The sequence below is a fragment of the Pollachius pollachius genome, assembly GCF_949987615.1.
Source record: "Pollachius pollachius genome assembly, chromosome: 1".
Lineage (NCBI taxonomy): Eukaryota > Metazoa > Chordata > Actinopteri > Gadiformes > Gadidae > Pollachius > Pollachius pollachius.
In genome coordinates, this window is record NC_136934.1 from 39,044,706 (window position 1) to 39,061,527 (window position 16,822).

A 16,822-nucleotide genomic window follows, 5' to 3' on the forward strand; every position below is an offset into this window, starting at 1 on the left:
TGCTCATGTCTTAAACTGAGAGTAATACATACACCTAAGGGAGCTAGCTAACCTTACTTGGTTATGATCGTAAGTTAGACGTTCCTCCTCAGTAGTTGTCATACATGAAAACGACGTTTCAATTAGGTCAAGACAATGTATCGGTGTCAACAGTAGACCCATTCAGAGCCAGCATAACAACTTAGTGGGTGCTATATTCTGAAGACCAGAGCATCAGAGAAGGAGAGGAGCTAAGCTAACAGCTACTGCAGCTATTGTAATATATATTTCATATTCGATAACATATTATCACCACGAGAGTCAATGCTTGGGAAAAGCGAACGCGTTCTTCTTACCCGGTTAGCCCACTTATCATGAAGCTATTGTAAGAATTATAACTTTATAGCAACCAATGCATCTCGTTAGCTGGTCTAGTTAGCACATCTCTGTGGTCCCGAGTAAACGTCATCGGTAAACATTCGCAGAGCTTCCGCATGCACGACGTCATATCCTTCTCCGCTCAAGAGGACACGCCCCATCCTTACAGAGGCCTAAAAATATCCTATTTTTGTGGCTGATGACTTTTCTGAATATAACTTGATTTCGATGTGATAGCTTTGATCCATTCAAACAATGGCATATTATTTAATAATACAATTAAGTGTAACAAATAGCTCATATCAAGAAAAAGTGTTTTTTGTTCATGCCAGGGTCTCGGTGGTCTATTCGACGATTAAAAGGATAGGGAATTAGAAAACAAAATATTGGTTTATTTAAGCGAGTGGGCATTAAAACCCTCAGCTCACCAAAGAAGTCACCTCAGTTGGAAGTGTTTAGTTTACACAATATTTTTTACTCAACTTCAAAATTCCCAATGACAGCTCCTGCATAAAGGCAGTCAAAATGTGGCCTGGGTATTTCTTTAACAGAGAAGCATTTAATTTATGTGAAGAAAACTGGGTGGTCTTTAACAAAATAAAATAACTGATGACAACGGTTTTCATCCGTGTCGTGACAGCGTGACACTCGTGCAGCAGTAAACGGTAACCGTTCACTTCAGAAGATTGTTTAAATTTCTGCACTTCATGCAAATGGGCAGTCCGTGGGGAATTCAATCAAAAAAACGAAACTTTTCACTTTTCTTTTTTTTTGTCTTTTCACTCTTGCCTGGTGCCTGTCAATCGTCTCACTTCTCGAGCACGCTTATTCTTTTTTTTTATGAGTTCCAAGCCCTCGTTTTGACTTGGCCTCTGCAGCGGCATATCTTTAATACGGGATTAATTAATTTCTCCTTAAAGTTGGCTGCCCTAATTAGGGGCCATGAATGTAATATTGTCCGATGAGACCTAAGGAGGAAAGTGGTTAAATATATGGCTGTCTTTTTTCATGTCAAATGTTGGGTCTAATGGATTACCTTTTCCTGTCGAACTTTGCGCATTCAGACAATTATTCGAATAAATCATTGTGGGCCAGTAGTGGGCTTTGGCGCATATCTCTTAAACTCAATCTGGCTTCTTCCTAAATGTAGGCTTCCTTTAATTTTGCTTTGTAATGTCAAACAGATAAAACAATTTTAATCGATTTCCACGTTATGTGTGTGACTCTATTGTGCTATGAAACCCTCACAAAATGGGCCACTGTCACAACACAAGAAGAATCGTCCATTAATTGCTACAAGGCTCGTATAAACACGGTATTTATTGGCTGAATGGAGGCCACATTCTAAATGATTGAGGTAAAGTTTACGCCGTGAATCTAAGCAAGCAAGATTCGTGTGTGTGTGTGTGTGTGTGTGTGTGTGTGTGTGTGTGTGTCTGTGTGTGTGTGCGCGCGCGCGCGTATGTGGGTGAGTGGGTGTGCGCGCGTGTGTGGTTGTGTGTGTGTGTGTGTGTGTGTGTGTGTGTGTTTGTGTGTGTGTGTGTGTGTGCGTGTGTGTGTGTGTGTTTGTGTGCTACTTCCTTACTTCTCCCTAGCTTAGGCTATTCATATTTCATGATCATACAGTGTTTTTTTGGATTCAAGAAGTCCCATTCTTTATCCGTTGCGACTTTTTCAGAAGCTGAATGGTACTTAATTCTTTGCTCAAACTACAAAGATGAAAGATCACATAAATCGTGTCAAAGCCATACAGGCCTGTAAAAAGTGCGCCATACAATGAAGGGGGGGTGTAATACAATTATTACGGTGTATTTGTGAATCGCACAATTTAATTGCATAAATATTTGCCATTATTGTGCCAAAGTATCAACATTGTAATTCATAATTATTAACAAGTATGGTTTTATTTATTCCATGCATTTCGCCACCTTAAAATGACACATTAATTAGCCAAATGTTCAATCCCATCTGGCAGCAATGTAAATGTACGCATAGAAAAATAGGCCTATTGTGTCATTCATGGACTCGTGGCTAAACCATGATGCAGACCTAATGGCCACTTACTAATGATGCTATATTTATCTAGCCTAATGATGTTAAAGCAAAAAACAACCGATGTACACATTAGGCCTACACATTTTCACTGTTGCCTCCAAATGTTGAATTGAATCCAAGTAGGCTAAATCATACTGAGTTTAGAGTCACGTTGACCTCTTAATTTTGCCGTATACCCCGTTGGAAAGAGGGTTCAGTAATGTAGGCCAATGAGAAATCGCAGCCCTATTATCGCTAACTCCACATGTTTGGGCATAATAATAATAATAATAATAATAATAATAATAATAATAATAATAATAATAATAATAATAATAATAGGCCCAGACAAAGAAATAGGCCTATATGTTTTAATTGTATTAATTGTTCAAGTAGCCTATTCGTTGATTTCTTCTTTGTTTAACTTCCCAATAAGAGACAAAATGCAAAGACTTGCATATGCTTCCAACGAACTCAATGGTTTTGGTTTCTTCCGGAAAAGTCCACCTGCAGTTAGATATTTTGTTCCCGGTCAAGTAATACTGTTTAAATGTTATTATTGGATTTGAGGGCACTTCAATATTTCCTTATTTCAAATGACTTCCCAGTCGGATGATTTCACCACTTAAGGCCTATTAGGCCTGTAATTAAAGAAATGAAACGTCATCCACGCGACGAGTGGGCAAGTGCATCAAGTGATATTGCGTCAATGGATAATAGGCCTCTATTTGTCGATTTAATAAAACGATCAAGATGTTAATTTAACTCAATTTAAAAATAAGCTTCGTATAATGCGTGCTAAGATCGAATCCAACGGAAACTAATTCATTATCCCTGAAAATAAAATAACTGAACTAAAGTCAAGACTATTTGGTAGACAGCGAATAGAAGACCTTAGTTGCTTAGGTCTATATAAAAAATATAATGCGTTATTATGAAGCTAATATTACTTTAGGCTACTTTATATTGAGAGTTTTTATAATTATAATTAGAAATAGTTTGTTTTTATTAGTAGTAGTATTTATTGTATTAGTATGCCTAGTTTTATTAATGCTAGCGATCGTTATTGACTCTATAACATCCATCCATTTTACACGCAGTCATCGCCTACTTTAGTTGTACGTCTTTAATGTTAGGTGAGGTGCCTTAATATAACTCTTCAGTGTGTGCCAATTATGCTATTGCTTGTAGATCTACCAGCATAGTGAACCAGACTAAAAACAATTAGTCTTATGTTGATAAATAATCAGGCTAACAACTCGGTGGGAATAACGTAGGCTATTATAGTTCATAATTTCTCTGAGTTGGAGACGTGAATATAGGCAATGGAAATACATTAATATGTTCTGCTAACCTGTAAACATCTTTAACAAAAACAGGTCTATTAATTAAAATATATCATTTTAAAAGTCAAACAAAAAAAATCGGTTGGCCACTATTGTTTATTCTTCAACCATTTCTGAGAGCTATGCTTAAAGGAATTTAGAAGAACCACCTGTCTTATAGCAAGAAGACCCATAGACAAGCCCACTGATTTACTCGGTCAGATTTATATTTTCGGTTACAAACGTGTCATGTTTCCACCTGTAGGCCTATGCAACACAAAAATGCAGTCTTACAAATGGAAATATTTAACTTGCTTTATTTTCTAAAATACAATTTAACATACTTTAAACTTATGCCTGGTTTTAACACGTTTATTTCCAGGGCAGAACAATAAAAACAGTATTTACATGGTGTTGATATTTACAGGTGATATGACAGACGACGCGGCTCCACGGCGGTCCAATGAGACTCAACTGATTCCAAAATCCCAATCGTAAAGTGTCCTGATTTCCAGATTGTCTTTGGGCAAAACCAAAATAAGTAGAAAATAAAAAAAAACACTTTCTTGGCTTCTTCTTTTTCTCTTGTCCATTGTTATCAGTTTATTATTATTACCATAATTAATATCATTGTTATTATTTAGGTTTCCAGCCATCCTGGCTAGTAGTCCTGATGTGGGCTGTGCGTCAAACTGTGCCGTCGCAAGTCACAGTTGCGCCGAAACACCTTTCCGCAGCGGCCACAGCTGTAGGGCTTGATGTCTGTATGGGTGAGAAGGTGAGTTTTCAGGTTACTTCTTTGATTAAAGGTTCTTCCGCATGTCGGGCATTTGTGGGGCGATTCCTGTTTAGATTTAAAGCAAGCAAATGATTATTCCCTTTATTTATATGATATCTATCTCCAGTCACTTGAAGTTCACCACGTTGCAAGTCATTGCGATTATTACTAATTGCCAATATATGTGTGTAACATGTGTTGATAATGATGTCATTCCCTTGCATAGGACATTTTTTTAAATTATATTTTTGTATTTATTTTCGTAGGCCTGCATCGTAAATTGGATTTAATCCAAGCGCTAATCGTTTCTCGACCAACGATGAATGTGTCTCTCTTTTTTATCAGTATGAGTTTGGGTGGTGTGGTTTCACACTGTTGAGATCTTACCTGCATATGTAAAGTTTTATGGACGGCTAGAGTTCGAGACTGACAGAATCCCTTGCCACACTCTTGACACTTGAAGGGTTTCTCCTTGGAGTGGATGTATCTGTGGAGGCGAAGAGAGAGAACATGATCAGACATCTGCTCGTTCAACGTGCAGCCTCTAACTTGTTGCAGGGCCCTGTCTGATCAGGGGAGGAACGAGTTTATTTCTATGTTACGGACCATATGAAGAGTTAAGTGCTCTGGCGCCCTCGTGGAGAGAACTCGGGGAACAGGCCTGTGCCAGGCACCAGTGATTTAATAAAAAGTTAGGACTTCACATATTGTTAATGTTTCTTAAAAGCCATATATATATATGACTATGAAACTCAGACGTTATATACATTTGAACAAAATAGCTTTATAAATCTACATTCAAATGGGGGGGGGGGGGGGGGGTGATACATGAAAGTATTCCTTACCTATGGTCCCTAAGGTGATCTTGTCTTCTAAAGGCCTTATGGCAAATATCACATGTATAGGGCCGCTCGTCGGTGTGTGTCCTCTCGTGGATGAGTAGGTTGTAGGACTTTGTAAAATGCCTGCCACAAAACTTGCAAATAAATTCCTTTTTCGTCTTAGACGGAAGCCGGCCACGGGTAGGTTTTCTGTCCGGGGAGAGTTTGCTCAACTCAGAGATCGTGCCCCCGAGTCCCTCCGTCAGCTTTGCCAAGTCTACAGCTTTCGGAGGATCCTCCTGAGTGGCTGCGATTGCGAGGTTTGCAAAATCAAACCTCGGCCTGACTTTGTGCAACGAGGGCAGACCGTGCGTTACAGAACCTTGTTTTGGGTGGAAGAGGTGCGCTGCAGCGGCGAACGGTAACGAAGGGAAGGAAAACCTGGGGTCCACCAGGCCCTGGGCAGCTGCCATTTCAGTTATCGTTGACCTCAGTCCTTGCATGTGGGGATAACCCAGCGTCCACTGGTTCATGTGCATCGTTTGCACCGCACTGAGGCCGTAGAGTCCCTGGAGCTGGTCGACGGCCGCGGGGAAAGTGTTGACAGCTTGCAGGAAGGAGTAGTTAGTGAGCTGGAGGGACGGGTGCAGGGGGATCGGTGCCGGCAGTGCTTTGCTCCCCATCTCGGCGAAGGACGTCAAGGCGGAGGCCTCTGGAGAAGACAGAAACTAGGACACTCTGGAACACAAGAACACACAAGGAGAGCGTCAGGGGGGTGCCGTGGTTTACACGGATTACACGGGCGGGCTTCTGAAAACGAGCACTAAAGGAAATCCACCAATATTTTAATTCGCTTTTTAGGGTCGGTCAAAGGTTGCTCAATCAACACAATTGTAATTGTTTTATATTAACGAATAGCGTAGGGACGTTTCGATTGTTTTTAATTAATGGAGGTATAGGCACAAAGGCCAAAACATTGAACATGGTTTAGACGGTGGAAATACTAGGTCTACTTCCACCTTCAATAATGTGACAGCTGTTTAATTTAGGAGCTGTTAATATTGGGAAAAGTAACTATTTAACGTGTTAAAATAAATCCACTGTACTAATGGAATACTCCACGTACGGATTAGCATTGTGTAACAACGGAGTTATTATATGAGTTAAACGTAATTCAATGTAGCCTTTCTCAAATAGAAGGCATTGAAACATATTTTTATTAAAAAACTGAGACATCCCTATTAGTTTGAGCTACATTATTCTTACATGCAGTGCAAATGTCTAGGCTTTAGGAAAACAAACATGCACAAGTAATAGGCCTCCTAATATACCTGGTGGTAGTATTAAGTCATGTTTTCCCACACACATTACGCTGACTCTATGGAAGGTCAAGTCTATAGCGAGAACAGAATAATTACTGGAATAATCATTTAAACGAGACCGGGCGTTTTGTATTTTGTCTGGATTGACAAAACAGGACGCAGCTGAATAACTTGAGCAGCCATGTAAAGTAGTATTTTGTCCTAATAATGATGCATTACATTGTACTCCTGGGGAGAATTTAACATTCATCCGCCTATTTTAATTTCCACATTCCCAATTTTAAAGACCATCCACGTCTTATCACTGCAGTGAGTGCATTTTACTTCTCTTTACGAACCGATGTCAGGATTTTTGCACAGGTGCTGTAGGACCCAACACTAATACTAACACTACTTTGGGGTGTTCTGCTACAACGACATTATTGTAGGCTATTATATTTACCAAAGGTTTTACTGTTTACTCATGACATCAGTCAACTTTAAACAAACTTCTCTACATATCGCCGCACTGGATGATAGTTATTCTTATATAATGCGAGAACTGCTGTCAAGTTTCAACCTCATGTAACCTGCTTTGCACAGCACTCGAATCTTACCCCAATAAATAGTTGCCAAAGGTCACTCTTCACAGACTCTTGCGGTGTATCAGTAATCCACAATGACTAACGACATCAAGCTCCAATAAAGCGTCGGGAAACTTCTTCCAAGTTCGTCCATGTACTTCTCACGTAGCCATGCAGCCCCCTTTATTAGGTTGAACTTTACGCAAAAGTGCCAACAACAACAACAAAAAAAAGATCTAAACCGAGAGCGAGACTTTGCGCGTTCTCTGTAAGTTACAGGAGTTCGCGACGCGGGTTCCAGGCCACTCTGAGAGTTGGTGCTGCAGTGTGCGTAATGAGCACAGGTCCCTCACTTTTCAGGGCTCCGGCAGCGGCGCGCACGGCCCGCCCCCGACACGCCCCTCTTCGTGATCCACTCCGATGTTCTCTCCTCTGTTTATTTGTTTGGATAGCAACTACGGCTCGAGAGTCGAGAATGGTCTGCAGGCGGCTCAACCTGCCCCACTGACACTTGGATATGGCCGACCTTTTTTGGGATACATTGTCGGAAGCAAGAAAGTTCAAAACTCTCAAGGGGTGCCCCCCCCCCCCCCCCCCCCCCCCCCCCCCAGTAAAAAAAAAAAACCCTGCCTTTAAGCAAAATTGAAACGTGTTCTTTAAGACCATTACGAGTTTAGGTAATTTTTTTGGGGGAAAAAATATCTAAAAAAAATAGTAGTTGCAATAATTGTGAAAAAAAGAAAGATATTGTATTACCTCCGAATTCATATAATACAGCTATGTATGAATATAATTAATTGAAGGCCTAAATCAATTATTATTTTTGACAGACCCCCCTCACTTAACTTGTATAGGCCACCTGTGACTTAGCGATTTCTCTAGATATAAATGATGATGGCAAAATAATATATTTCACTGCTACATAACAAGGTTTAAAAAAATAAATGAAAGCAAATACAAAAGAACTAGAAAAAACGGTCAATCAAAGCCTGAAGAAAAAAAATCAGTTGTTCTTGCAATTTAAAATATCACTCAAAGAGTATTCCGCTTGAGGAGCAAATACGTATTTTTTGGACAGTCTAGAACAAAACCCAGGTTTTTGATCGCATCTCAGGCGATTCTACTATGTAATACAAAACACAACATAATGTAATGACTCAATTAACCTAGCCCACTGGCAACCCAACACAGTGAACTGGGTTGCCTGTCCTCACGGTCACTTCCAGCCGACAGTTGGTCTGTACAAAATGCGAGTCTGCAGCGCCCCCTATTGGCAAAGTACTAAGCCAACATGTAGCCTACTGTTAGAGAACCGCCAAGGACTGGGTTCTGCCGGCACAAGCAATGCTTTCGTGTTTCAACGAATATGTTATGCTAAACAATTCCATGAACTGGACTATTTGTTCTGTTGCAGTTACCAAAAAACTAACAGAATTAGATTTAGGCTGAATTATCGACATCAAATTAATTAGCAGAAGCTTTACAAAAGTCAATCCTTGAACCTATTCTCTTCCCATTTTTCAGAAACAGGTAGGCCTAAGCACAGTTTTAAGAAAAAAAAACATTAATCCGCATTTACGTGAAGGAGAAAAAAATCCTCATTGCCAAATTCCTAGAACTTTAACGTTTTAGGCCTACACATGAGGTAGTCCTAATAACAGAATAATAACGATATTAACGATCACTATATTAAGTATTGTTTTAGCAAATCCTGCAGGATCAGGGTTCGTTGTTCTTAGGTTTGTCAAGTGTCAGTCCTGAATTATAAATTGTTTTGCAAACGTTTCTAGACAGGCCTAAGTATTTATATTTAAAAAATAATGCAAAGAATGTAAAATAAAATGATAAAAACATTACTCACATTATATTAAATTGCATACAACCATATTATAACAGGCCTATATTATCTGTATAAGCCAATGTCCTCACGCAGGAAACAATTTCTCAATATTTCGTCTACTTAATTATTGCATATATATATATATATATATATTTCATATAAAGTCGACGCACACATCTACCACCGCATCATCTCTGTACCACTCACACCGCAGGAACCACATTCATGCGCCATTCGAAGTAGGGTGTCCCGACCCCAAGTAAAATATCATTATTGTGCTTCTTTATATTCAGGCGCTTTTGCGCATGAAACGAAGTTATCCCACACCACACGGCTTCGCCTATCACGTTGGACGAGACACATATTCTATATTATTGGTGTAACTTCAGAGCGCAGGGTCAGACTTTCATCCGCTGTGACCCCGTGGCCCCTGACGCTTCTGCAGGACGATGCCATGAAGCAGGGAGGATCTGATATGCAGGAACGACGGTATTCCAATTGGAGCGAGTGATTTGGTAAAGCACGAAACTATTAAAACAAGCAGAAAGAGGATGCTTATCTAAGTTTGGCCCAATAAACAGGCCGAGGCCTATACGTGCCAAGCGTGGCATTTTGCGAATCTTTCAATCTAAACATCTAAACATAGACCTGCCCAGATATTGAGCTCCCAGAAATCTAGCCCTATTCAAATTCCTTTCCACTCTCTGCCTTGCTGTTACTTATCCATACCATCATTATCCCGAAATAAAATATAGTCTAGATCAGTCCTAAAGTTGTTGTCTCACCGTATATTTGGATTCCGCGTTAGAAACATAGCAGTTTTTTTGTTTTTCCGTTGCAGGTGGCTGCTGGTTTAAACTGCTGCACTATCGCAGTGTGCATATAGTTCGACAGGATGTCACGTCCATGAGCGAGGCGTTCATAAAGGGCGGGAGGGCTTCACGTTTTTCATTCTTGCATATGCTTACCTCCTGCGGTTTTCCGAGCCCAAGAAGGTATACTATATCTCCACCTACAGCATGTATTCCCCTCCTTGTGTGAAATTACACATCCGTGGTGTGTTGCACAAACATTTTTAGTTAGTCCTAAAACAGAATTGTGATTAATTTGCTGTCTGGAGCTTCCAGGGAATTATATTTGTATTATATTGAGTAGCAGTTGTAGTAGCCTATATCCATCCAGTTGAACCTACAAAATGCATTGTGCATAATGTGAGGTTCCATGGGAATTTAAAATAACAATAATACAGTTTATACCCTAAAATTAATCGTAATTTACTTTTGAAATCAAAATATGAAATACACTTCTAAACAAGAAAGGACTACAAAAGATGAAATTCGTTTCACTTGTGTCAGAATAAACAGTCAACCTTTGCGGCTCATCGTTCCAACCTGAGCTGTACACCCGATAAGAAACGCGAGGCATGTCTGTGATGGGGTGGCGCTCCCCAGTGTGTGTGTGTGTGTGTGTGTGTGTGTGTGTGTGTGTGTGTGTGTGTGTGTGTGTGTGTGTGTGTGTGTGTGTGTGTGTGTGTGTGTGTGTGTGTGTGTGTGTGTGTGTGTGTGTGTGCTGGGGTTGCGTTTCCCAGTGGGTGGGTGTGCTTGGCTGGTGCTCCCCAGTTGGTGTGTGGTCAGGCACGGTGCGGCTCCATTGATGTCAGGAAGGCAGCGGCCTACTTTATCAACCGCACGGAACTGTGTGAGAGCGCGTCTAGACGGCTCTGATACACAACGCTACTCAGCTACATTAACATTTTCGATTCATATAATATTTTTTGATGCAAAAAATGAAATAAATCTAGCATTAATGTAGAGGCAATCACAAATAAAACGACATCCGGAACAGAAACATACGACAGAAAGGTGCATTTGTAGACCTATTTCTGTATCAGGTGAGACATTAAGCTGCCAACGTGAGAAAAAAACTGATTTCCACGCCGTCATTGACACATTTGGGATTCGTTTATTCACCTGCTAGAGCAAGTCGTCGCCTTCCTTTGTGGGACAGGGTTGCCCCCTTTTGGACTCATGTGAAATTGCTTCGAATGAAACATCAGTCATAGTCTCTTAAACTATGCCGTGACCCAAACAGGCTTTGAACATTTGTTTAGTTTTCTCTTCTTTTATTTTCAAATCGGCCTATTTAATAATTTTTTGGTTTTACCATAAATAATTACTTTTTGTGTCCCCTTAGAACTTAAGTTGATGTCAAGACATGATTATCAAGGTTATTTATAATTCGTCATGTCGGTCTCTGTGTCTGCGGTTGTTGATTTTTCTGTTGCATGTTCGCACTGCATATACTACACACAGTGTGTGTGTGTGTGTGTGTGTGTGTGTGTGTGTGCATGTGTGTTTGTGAGTGTGTTTGTTTGTGTGTGTGTGTGTCTGTGTGTGTTTGTGTGTGTGTTTGTGTGTGTGTGTGTGTGTGTGTGTGTGTGCCTGTGTGTGCCTGTGTGTGAATATGTGAATGTTTGTTAGTGTGAGTCTCCACTTGCTGTGTGTGTGTGTGTGTGTGTGTGTGTGTGTGTGTGTGTGTGTGTGTGTGTGTGTGTGTGTGTATGTGTGTGTGGGCAGAGGTATATACAGTATACATTCCTTAATTTCAGTGATCCCTTCTCCATCTGCTGCCCATTGCCTCTCTCTCTCTCTCTCTCTCTCTCTCTCTCTCTCTCTCTCTCTCTCTCTCTCTCTCTCTCTCTCTCTCTCTCTCTCTCTCTCTCTCCCTCTCTCTTGCCCTCTCTCTTTCTCTCTGCTGCTCTGCCATCTGTTTAGCTGCGGACGGCACCTCTGCGTGACCAAACGCCTTGCGCCCCGCGACGTCATCCACCCAACAAGAGAGGCATAAAGAGGAACACGGCCATGACATTATGCTCCGTTAGCCAATAAACCCACCAATAAATGCTTCTCAGCCACAGCACTGAATCCCATTCGTGGGCGAGTGGCTTCCTACTGGTGTTTTCTGTGCTGGCCAGCTGCTTCTGTGGCTCCTCCCCCTCCAACCCTAACCCCAACCCAACAACATGCTGACATTGACTTGTTTGACATTGACTATCGACTTGTGGCCCGGAAATGAGGATCCAAGACAGAGAGAGCGTTATAGTGAAGTCAAGTTTATGAATATAGCACTTCATACGACTCAAAGACTCAATAGGCTTATACATTACAAAAACATCTATGATAAAAAACATATAAAACAAGAAGGTTTTACATATATAAAACCTATATGAAAGGATAAAAGCATACAATATAAGATAATAAAAATATATAATTAAAAGTGAACGAGATAAGAAGGTATTATCATTATTAGTATTATTAAAAAGGGAATAATACCAACAACAATCTTGATTTAAAAAAAAAGTTGGACCCGGCTAACCACACATTTTAAACCTTATAGGCTTGTGAAAAAAGACTTGATTTTGGTTGGCTTTAAGAGAAAACCCTGTTGTAACAGACCTCGGTTCATGTGGTTGAGAATACCAGAGATCTTGCTTTATCATCGTTGTTTATTAGGATTATTATGTTTCATACAATTATTTCAGTCCAGTCCTGTTTGTGCTCTCAAAGAGGCTATGAATAGTGCATATGTATAGAACATGTGTGGAAAGCCTGTGTAGGACGTCCCAATAGGCACGAGCGCGTACATAAAACCACACTACAACAGTGAAAAAGAGAAAGTTCCAGGGACGTCCTGGGGTGTGAGACTGTGGGAAGGAGAAGGTGTGTGTGTGTGTGTGTGTGTGTGTGTGTGTGTGTGTGTGTGTGCGTGTGTGTGTGTGTGTGTATGTGTGTGTGTGTGTGTGTGTGTGTGGGAGGAGGGGTTATGTGTTAAAAGCCAGCAGGAGAGTGGACGTCAGTGAACAGTATCCGGCAGTCCCTGGCCTCTATTTCCTCCAGCGTTGCGATACAGGCATTGAGGGCCGTATCAAACTGTCTCTACAGTGCTCCCTGCTATAAGGTCACTGCGCTTCACCTCCGCCATGTGGCCGTTGTGAAAAAGGCTCTTAATGGCTCAGTGGTGACAGGGGTGAGCCGTTCCCCCGGCTAGGGGCATTCTCCAGATTCTGCTGCTCTGCCGGCCGTAACGGCTGTGGTGTGTTTTAGAAGGCGGTGTGTACAGAGTACGGATGTTGGGTTTAATTACATCACTTGCAGAACTGCTATTCAGACCTGGGACACCTGGCTCCACGATACACCGTCAGTACTGATCTGATGTAGTACAGTACAACGACACCGTCACTACTGATCTGATGTAGTACAGTACAACTACACCGTCACTACTGATCTGATGTAGTACAATACAGCTCCACCATCAGTACTGATCTGATGAAGCACAGTACAAATACACGGCCATTATTGATCTTATGGAGTACAGTACAGCTACACCGTCAGTACCGATCTGATGTAGAACAGTATAACTAATATCATCAAAGCTCAATTAAAGCTCAGCACTGCAAAGATGTCAGTTCTGCTCTAATGTTAGTAAGTGCTGCTTTCATGTCAATGCTGTTTTGTTCTCAGTACGTCTCTGATGTCAGTACTGTTCTGATGTCAGTACTCTAACTTTACTGCTCTGATGTCAGTACTGCTTTGATGTCAGTACTCTTCTGATGTCAGTGTACTCTAACATCAGTCCTGCTCTGATGTCATTACTGCTTTGGTTTCATCCATCTACAGCCATTGCGTCCCAGTGGGGCATTAGCAGTGAGTGAAGGGCCTTCGCTTCTACTGAATCCTCTCAGCAGGTGTAACGGTGCTACCGGTGATCCTCTTACCCGCTAGGATCATTCTCCCTCACCACGTCTTGCTGAATTAGTGACGGACAGTAAAGCTCCCCTGTGACGCTGGTTTCCTGGCCACGCTGCACGAGTTGTTAATGGGCTGATGAGAGACGCGGTGGTATAAATCACACAGCCGCACAGAGCCCTGTCCGGTCTGTCGGCAGCGGTGTTTCACAAGGTCCCGGGCTGTGTAGGAATGGAAGCAAGGGAGAATAGGTTAAATGAGGAAAACGCAAGGTAGGTGGAAAGGGATGAACTTAGAAAGAAAGGGGAGAGAAAGCAGAGCGGAACAAATACGTAAGCTCTTTTTTCCGATCCAAACTTTTGCTGAATAAGTGTAGGATTAAATCAGAAAATCACTTTTGCCTACATCAATGGTATCAGTATTAGGAATTACTTTGTCTGCTTTCATCATATTGCCCTGCTCCCCTGTCTTTCCTTTTCTCCTGTAAAGTGCCAGATGTTTTAGCTGATCAAAAAGAGAGGAAATGGCTTTTCTCTCTCTAAAACACACAGCCTATAACCTCTCCACACGGTCAGAAAATGCTTGGCAGCACAGGACCTGTAGATCTGGAGAGTGAAACCATGATTCGTACTCTAACCTTTCCTAAAATTAATCAATACAGAACCATCTTATACCTAACACATGATATCAATACAGTTCCATTTGTCAATGGAGTTACTCCTATCATTTAACTCATTCATTAGTCCTACTTCCTGTTAAATACAACTTTTGACGAATAGACTTGCAGATTATATTATTGGCATAATTTGTATTTCGGATTTTAATGGACGTTTTTTGTTAATGTATTTAGCCACACTGTTTTGCATGAATATGCATGCACGCACACACACACACGCACACACACACACACACACACACACACACACACACACACACACACACACACACACACACACACACACACACACATACACACACACACACACACACACACACACACACACGCACACACACACACACACATTGATCCATTGACTAACACAGCAATGTCTACAGGTGCAGTCTGTGGGGGATTTGCTTCTGCTCACTCATCAGCCAGTCCCATAATCACTTCCCCTGTAAATCACCCTCCTCCAATGATGCATTTATGAGATGCATGTTCACAACTCGCGGCCAGGGAGAAAAACATGACCACCGCGAGGGCTACGTCATAAGCTCCTGAATACATTATTTACAGTCCACCTGAGTTGTACAGGGAAAATATTTGTTTTATTTTTTTCAAATTTCTTCATAAATGTCCGCCCATGTATTGGTGCCTTTTAAACACAGTTTAAGCTGTTTATGATGTTGGAGGGAAAATAAAGTTACTGTTGTTGTAGGTAAGGGTGGTGTTGGTGCAGGCAGTGGGTACTTTGACTGCTGTGTAATTTGGCACGGCAGGCAGGCCCCAAACCAACTGGTCTCGGGGAGGTCCCAATGACCTGTTTTATACCAACACTGGCTTTTCTTGTCGTAAAAAAAAAAGCTTCCTCCCGTAAGGAGGATGTGGAGTCACAGCTGGGGTATTACTGGGCTTCAAGTGGATGGAAAACTGCCTCGCTGCGGCAGGAGTTTGTGCTGCTGCTGCTGCCGCTGTGTATCCGATGGAAGTGGAAATGTTGGGGTAAACTAGGCTGTCTTGTCCTCAGAATGGTGCCCAGGACTTCGGTTAAACGCTATTTACCAGTGCTCTGGGAAGAGAACCCGCTTCCCCAGTCCCCTCTTACACATGGAAACAGCCAGTGTAGTCATTGGCGACTTGAATGGCGTAATTAGGCACAGCGAAGGAGAGAAAGAGGTGTGATCGCAGTGTTGAAGCAGCTCACAAATCAAATATTTCTCACCTCTGTGGAGGTTCTGACTCCAGCACTCACCACAGAACACACACTGAATTGAATTGTGCCAGTGTTTTTAGAATGTATCCTGTAACACTCTCAATGAGACTGTGGTGAAAACTAGCTTGGTGATTTCTTGTGTTTAGGTAGCATAAGGTAGCTTTAGCGTTTGCATCGCACTTCACCACACACAATGATTTCAACACTTTCCCAAAGGAAACAGAATAAAAAGAAAGGGAAGGAGGAGAAGATAAGTAGAAGAAACATCGCTGCTCCAGAGGTGTTCTAGCCAGCAGCGCGTGCATACAAGGAACGGATTGTGGATGTGTGTTCCAACATTGTGTTTTATGAACGTTAGCAGACTCTGGGGTTGATCTGGGAAGCCCATAATCCTGGTCTGGATGAACCGAGGCTTCATTATGAAACACCTAGAGGCGGGCCGAGAGCTGGTGGTGGGCCCAGGGCCTTCCAGCATCTAACACTCTCGAGCAGCTCTCATCACACCTTCTCACCGCTTGGCCGTGAAATTAAAATCGTTTTCAGGATCTCTTTGACCGTCTGCATCGGCAAATAGAAATTGCAATCGCGTTCATTCATTTGTAATCATGAACGTGCTGCCTCAGCCACTCCATTTCAGCATTCAGTTCTTTGTCTTTTGACTGCTTCTGCTTCCCGCCTTCTTCATATAGGCTAGAACTTTTTAAAAAATCTTTTTAGGAGTGAGAGAAACAGAGCAAAAGGGTATTATTACTTTTGGCAATATGTTTTAGATTTGATGTCACTAGTGAGAATTGCCCATAAATGAAGTGGTATTGATTTCACATGTGGAAGAGAAGCTGGTGGTTCTATAGCTCAGCAACGTGGAGCGGAATGCGGTCCCCGGGCTCAGAGCGCAGCCTGATGTTCATGGAGGGCCTTCTGGGAGCTCCTGGGGCCCCGATCCTGGTTCCGCAGCTCTGGGAGCGCTTAAAAGATGCCATAAAAGTTTCACATCCATAATTATTCAGACTTCTAGATTTATAAATCTGCACTCATGCTCATGGTAGATGTATTACTGATTTAAACATAGAAATGGATTACGGTAACCCCCCCCACCAGGCTACGCTGCACTAGGTAATTATAAATGAACCCATAAATAAAGAACACATTTTATTTTGTTTTTA

General features: G+C 41.7%; 2 protein-coding genes across 4 annotated transcripts in view; both read right to left on the reverse strand.

Moving 5' to 3' along the window:
* vps13b (vacuolar protein sorting 13 homolog B) overlaps window positions 1–449 on the reverse strand; it is a 328,377-nt gene extending 327,928 nt beyond the window's left edge. For all 3 annotated transcript variants that reach the window (XM_079746793.1, XM_079746792.1, XM_079746794.1), the window contains exon 1: window positions 336–449. The gene's annotated coding sequence lies outside the window, so the exon portion shown is untranslated. The remainder of the gene's footprint in view (window positions 1–335) is intronic.
* Window positions 450–4,368: 3,919 nt separating this feature from the next.
* osr2 (odd-skipped related transciption factor 2) lies at window positions 4,369–7,345 on the reverse strand. The gene is made up of 4 exons (XM_079749501.1): window positions 7,234–7,345; window positions 5,340–6,053; window positions 4,882–4,981; window positions 4,369–4,478 (listed from the first exon to the last, which is right to left on the reverse strand). Exons 2-4 carry the CDS (start codon window positions 5,996–5,998, stop codon window positions 4,404–4,406), a joined length of 834 nt encoding a protein of 277 aa, XP_079605627.1. The 5' UTR covers window positions 5,999–6,053; window positions 7,234–7,345; the 3' UTR covers window positions 4,369–4,403.
* Window positions 7,346–16,822: the final 9,477 nt, after the last annotated feature.

Coding starts and splice junctions, on each gene's coding strand:
- osr2 (XM_079749501.1), bottom strand. CDS start 5,998: ATGGGGAGCAAAGCACTGCCGGCACCGATCCCCCTGCACCCGTCCCTC. Junction 4,982..5,339: donor GATCACCTTAGGGACCATAG/GTAAGGAATACT, acceptor TCGCCTCCACAG/ATACATCCACTCCAAGGAGA. Junction 4,479..4,881: donor ATAAAACTTTACATATGCAG/GTAAGATCTCAA, acceptor TCACCCATACAG/ACATCAAGCCCTACAGCTGT.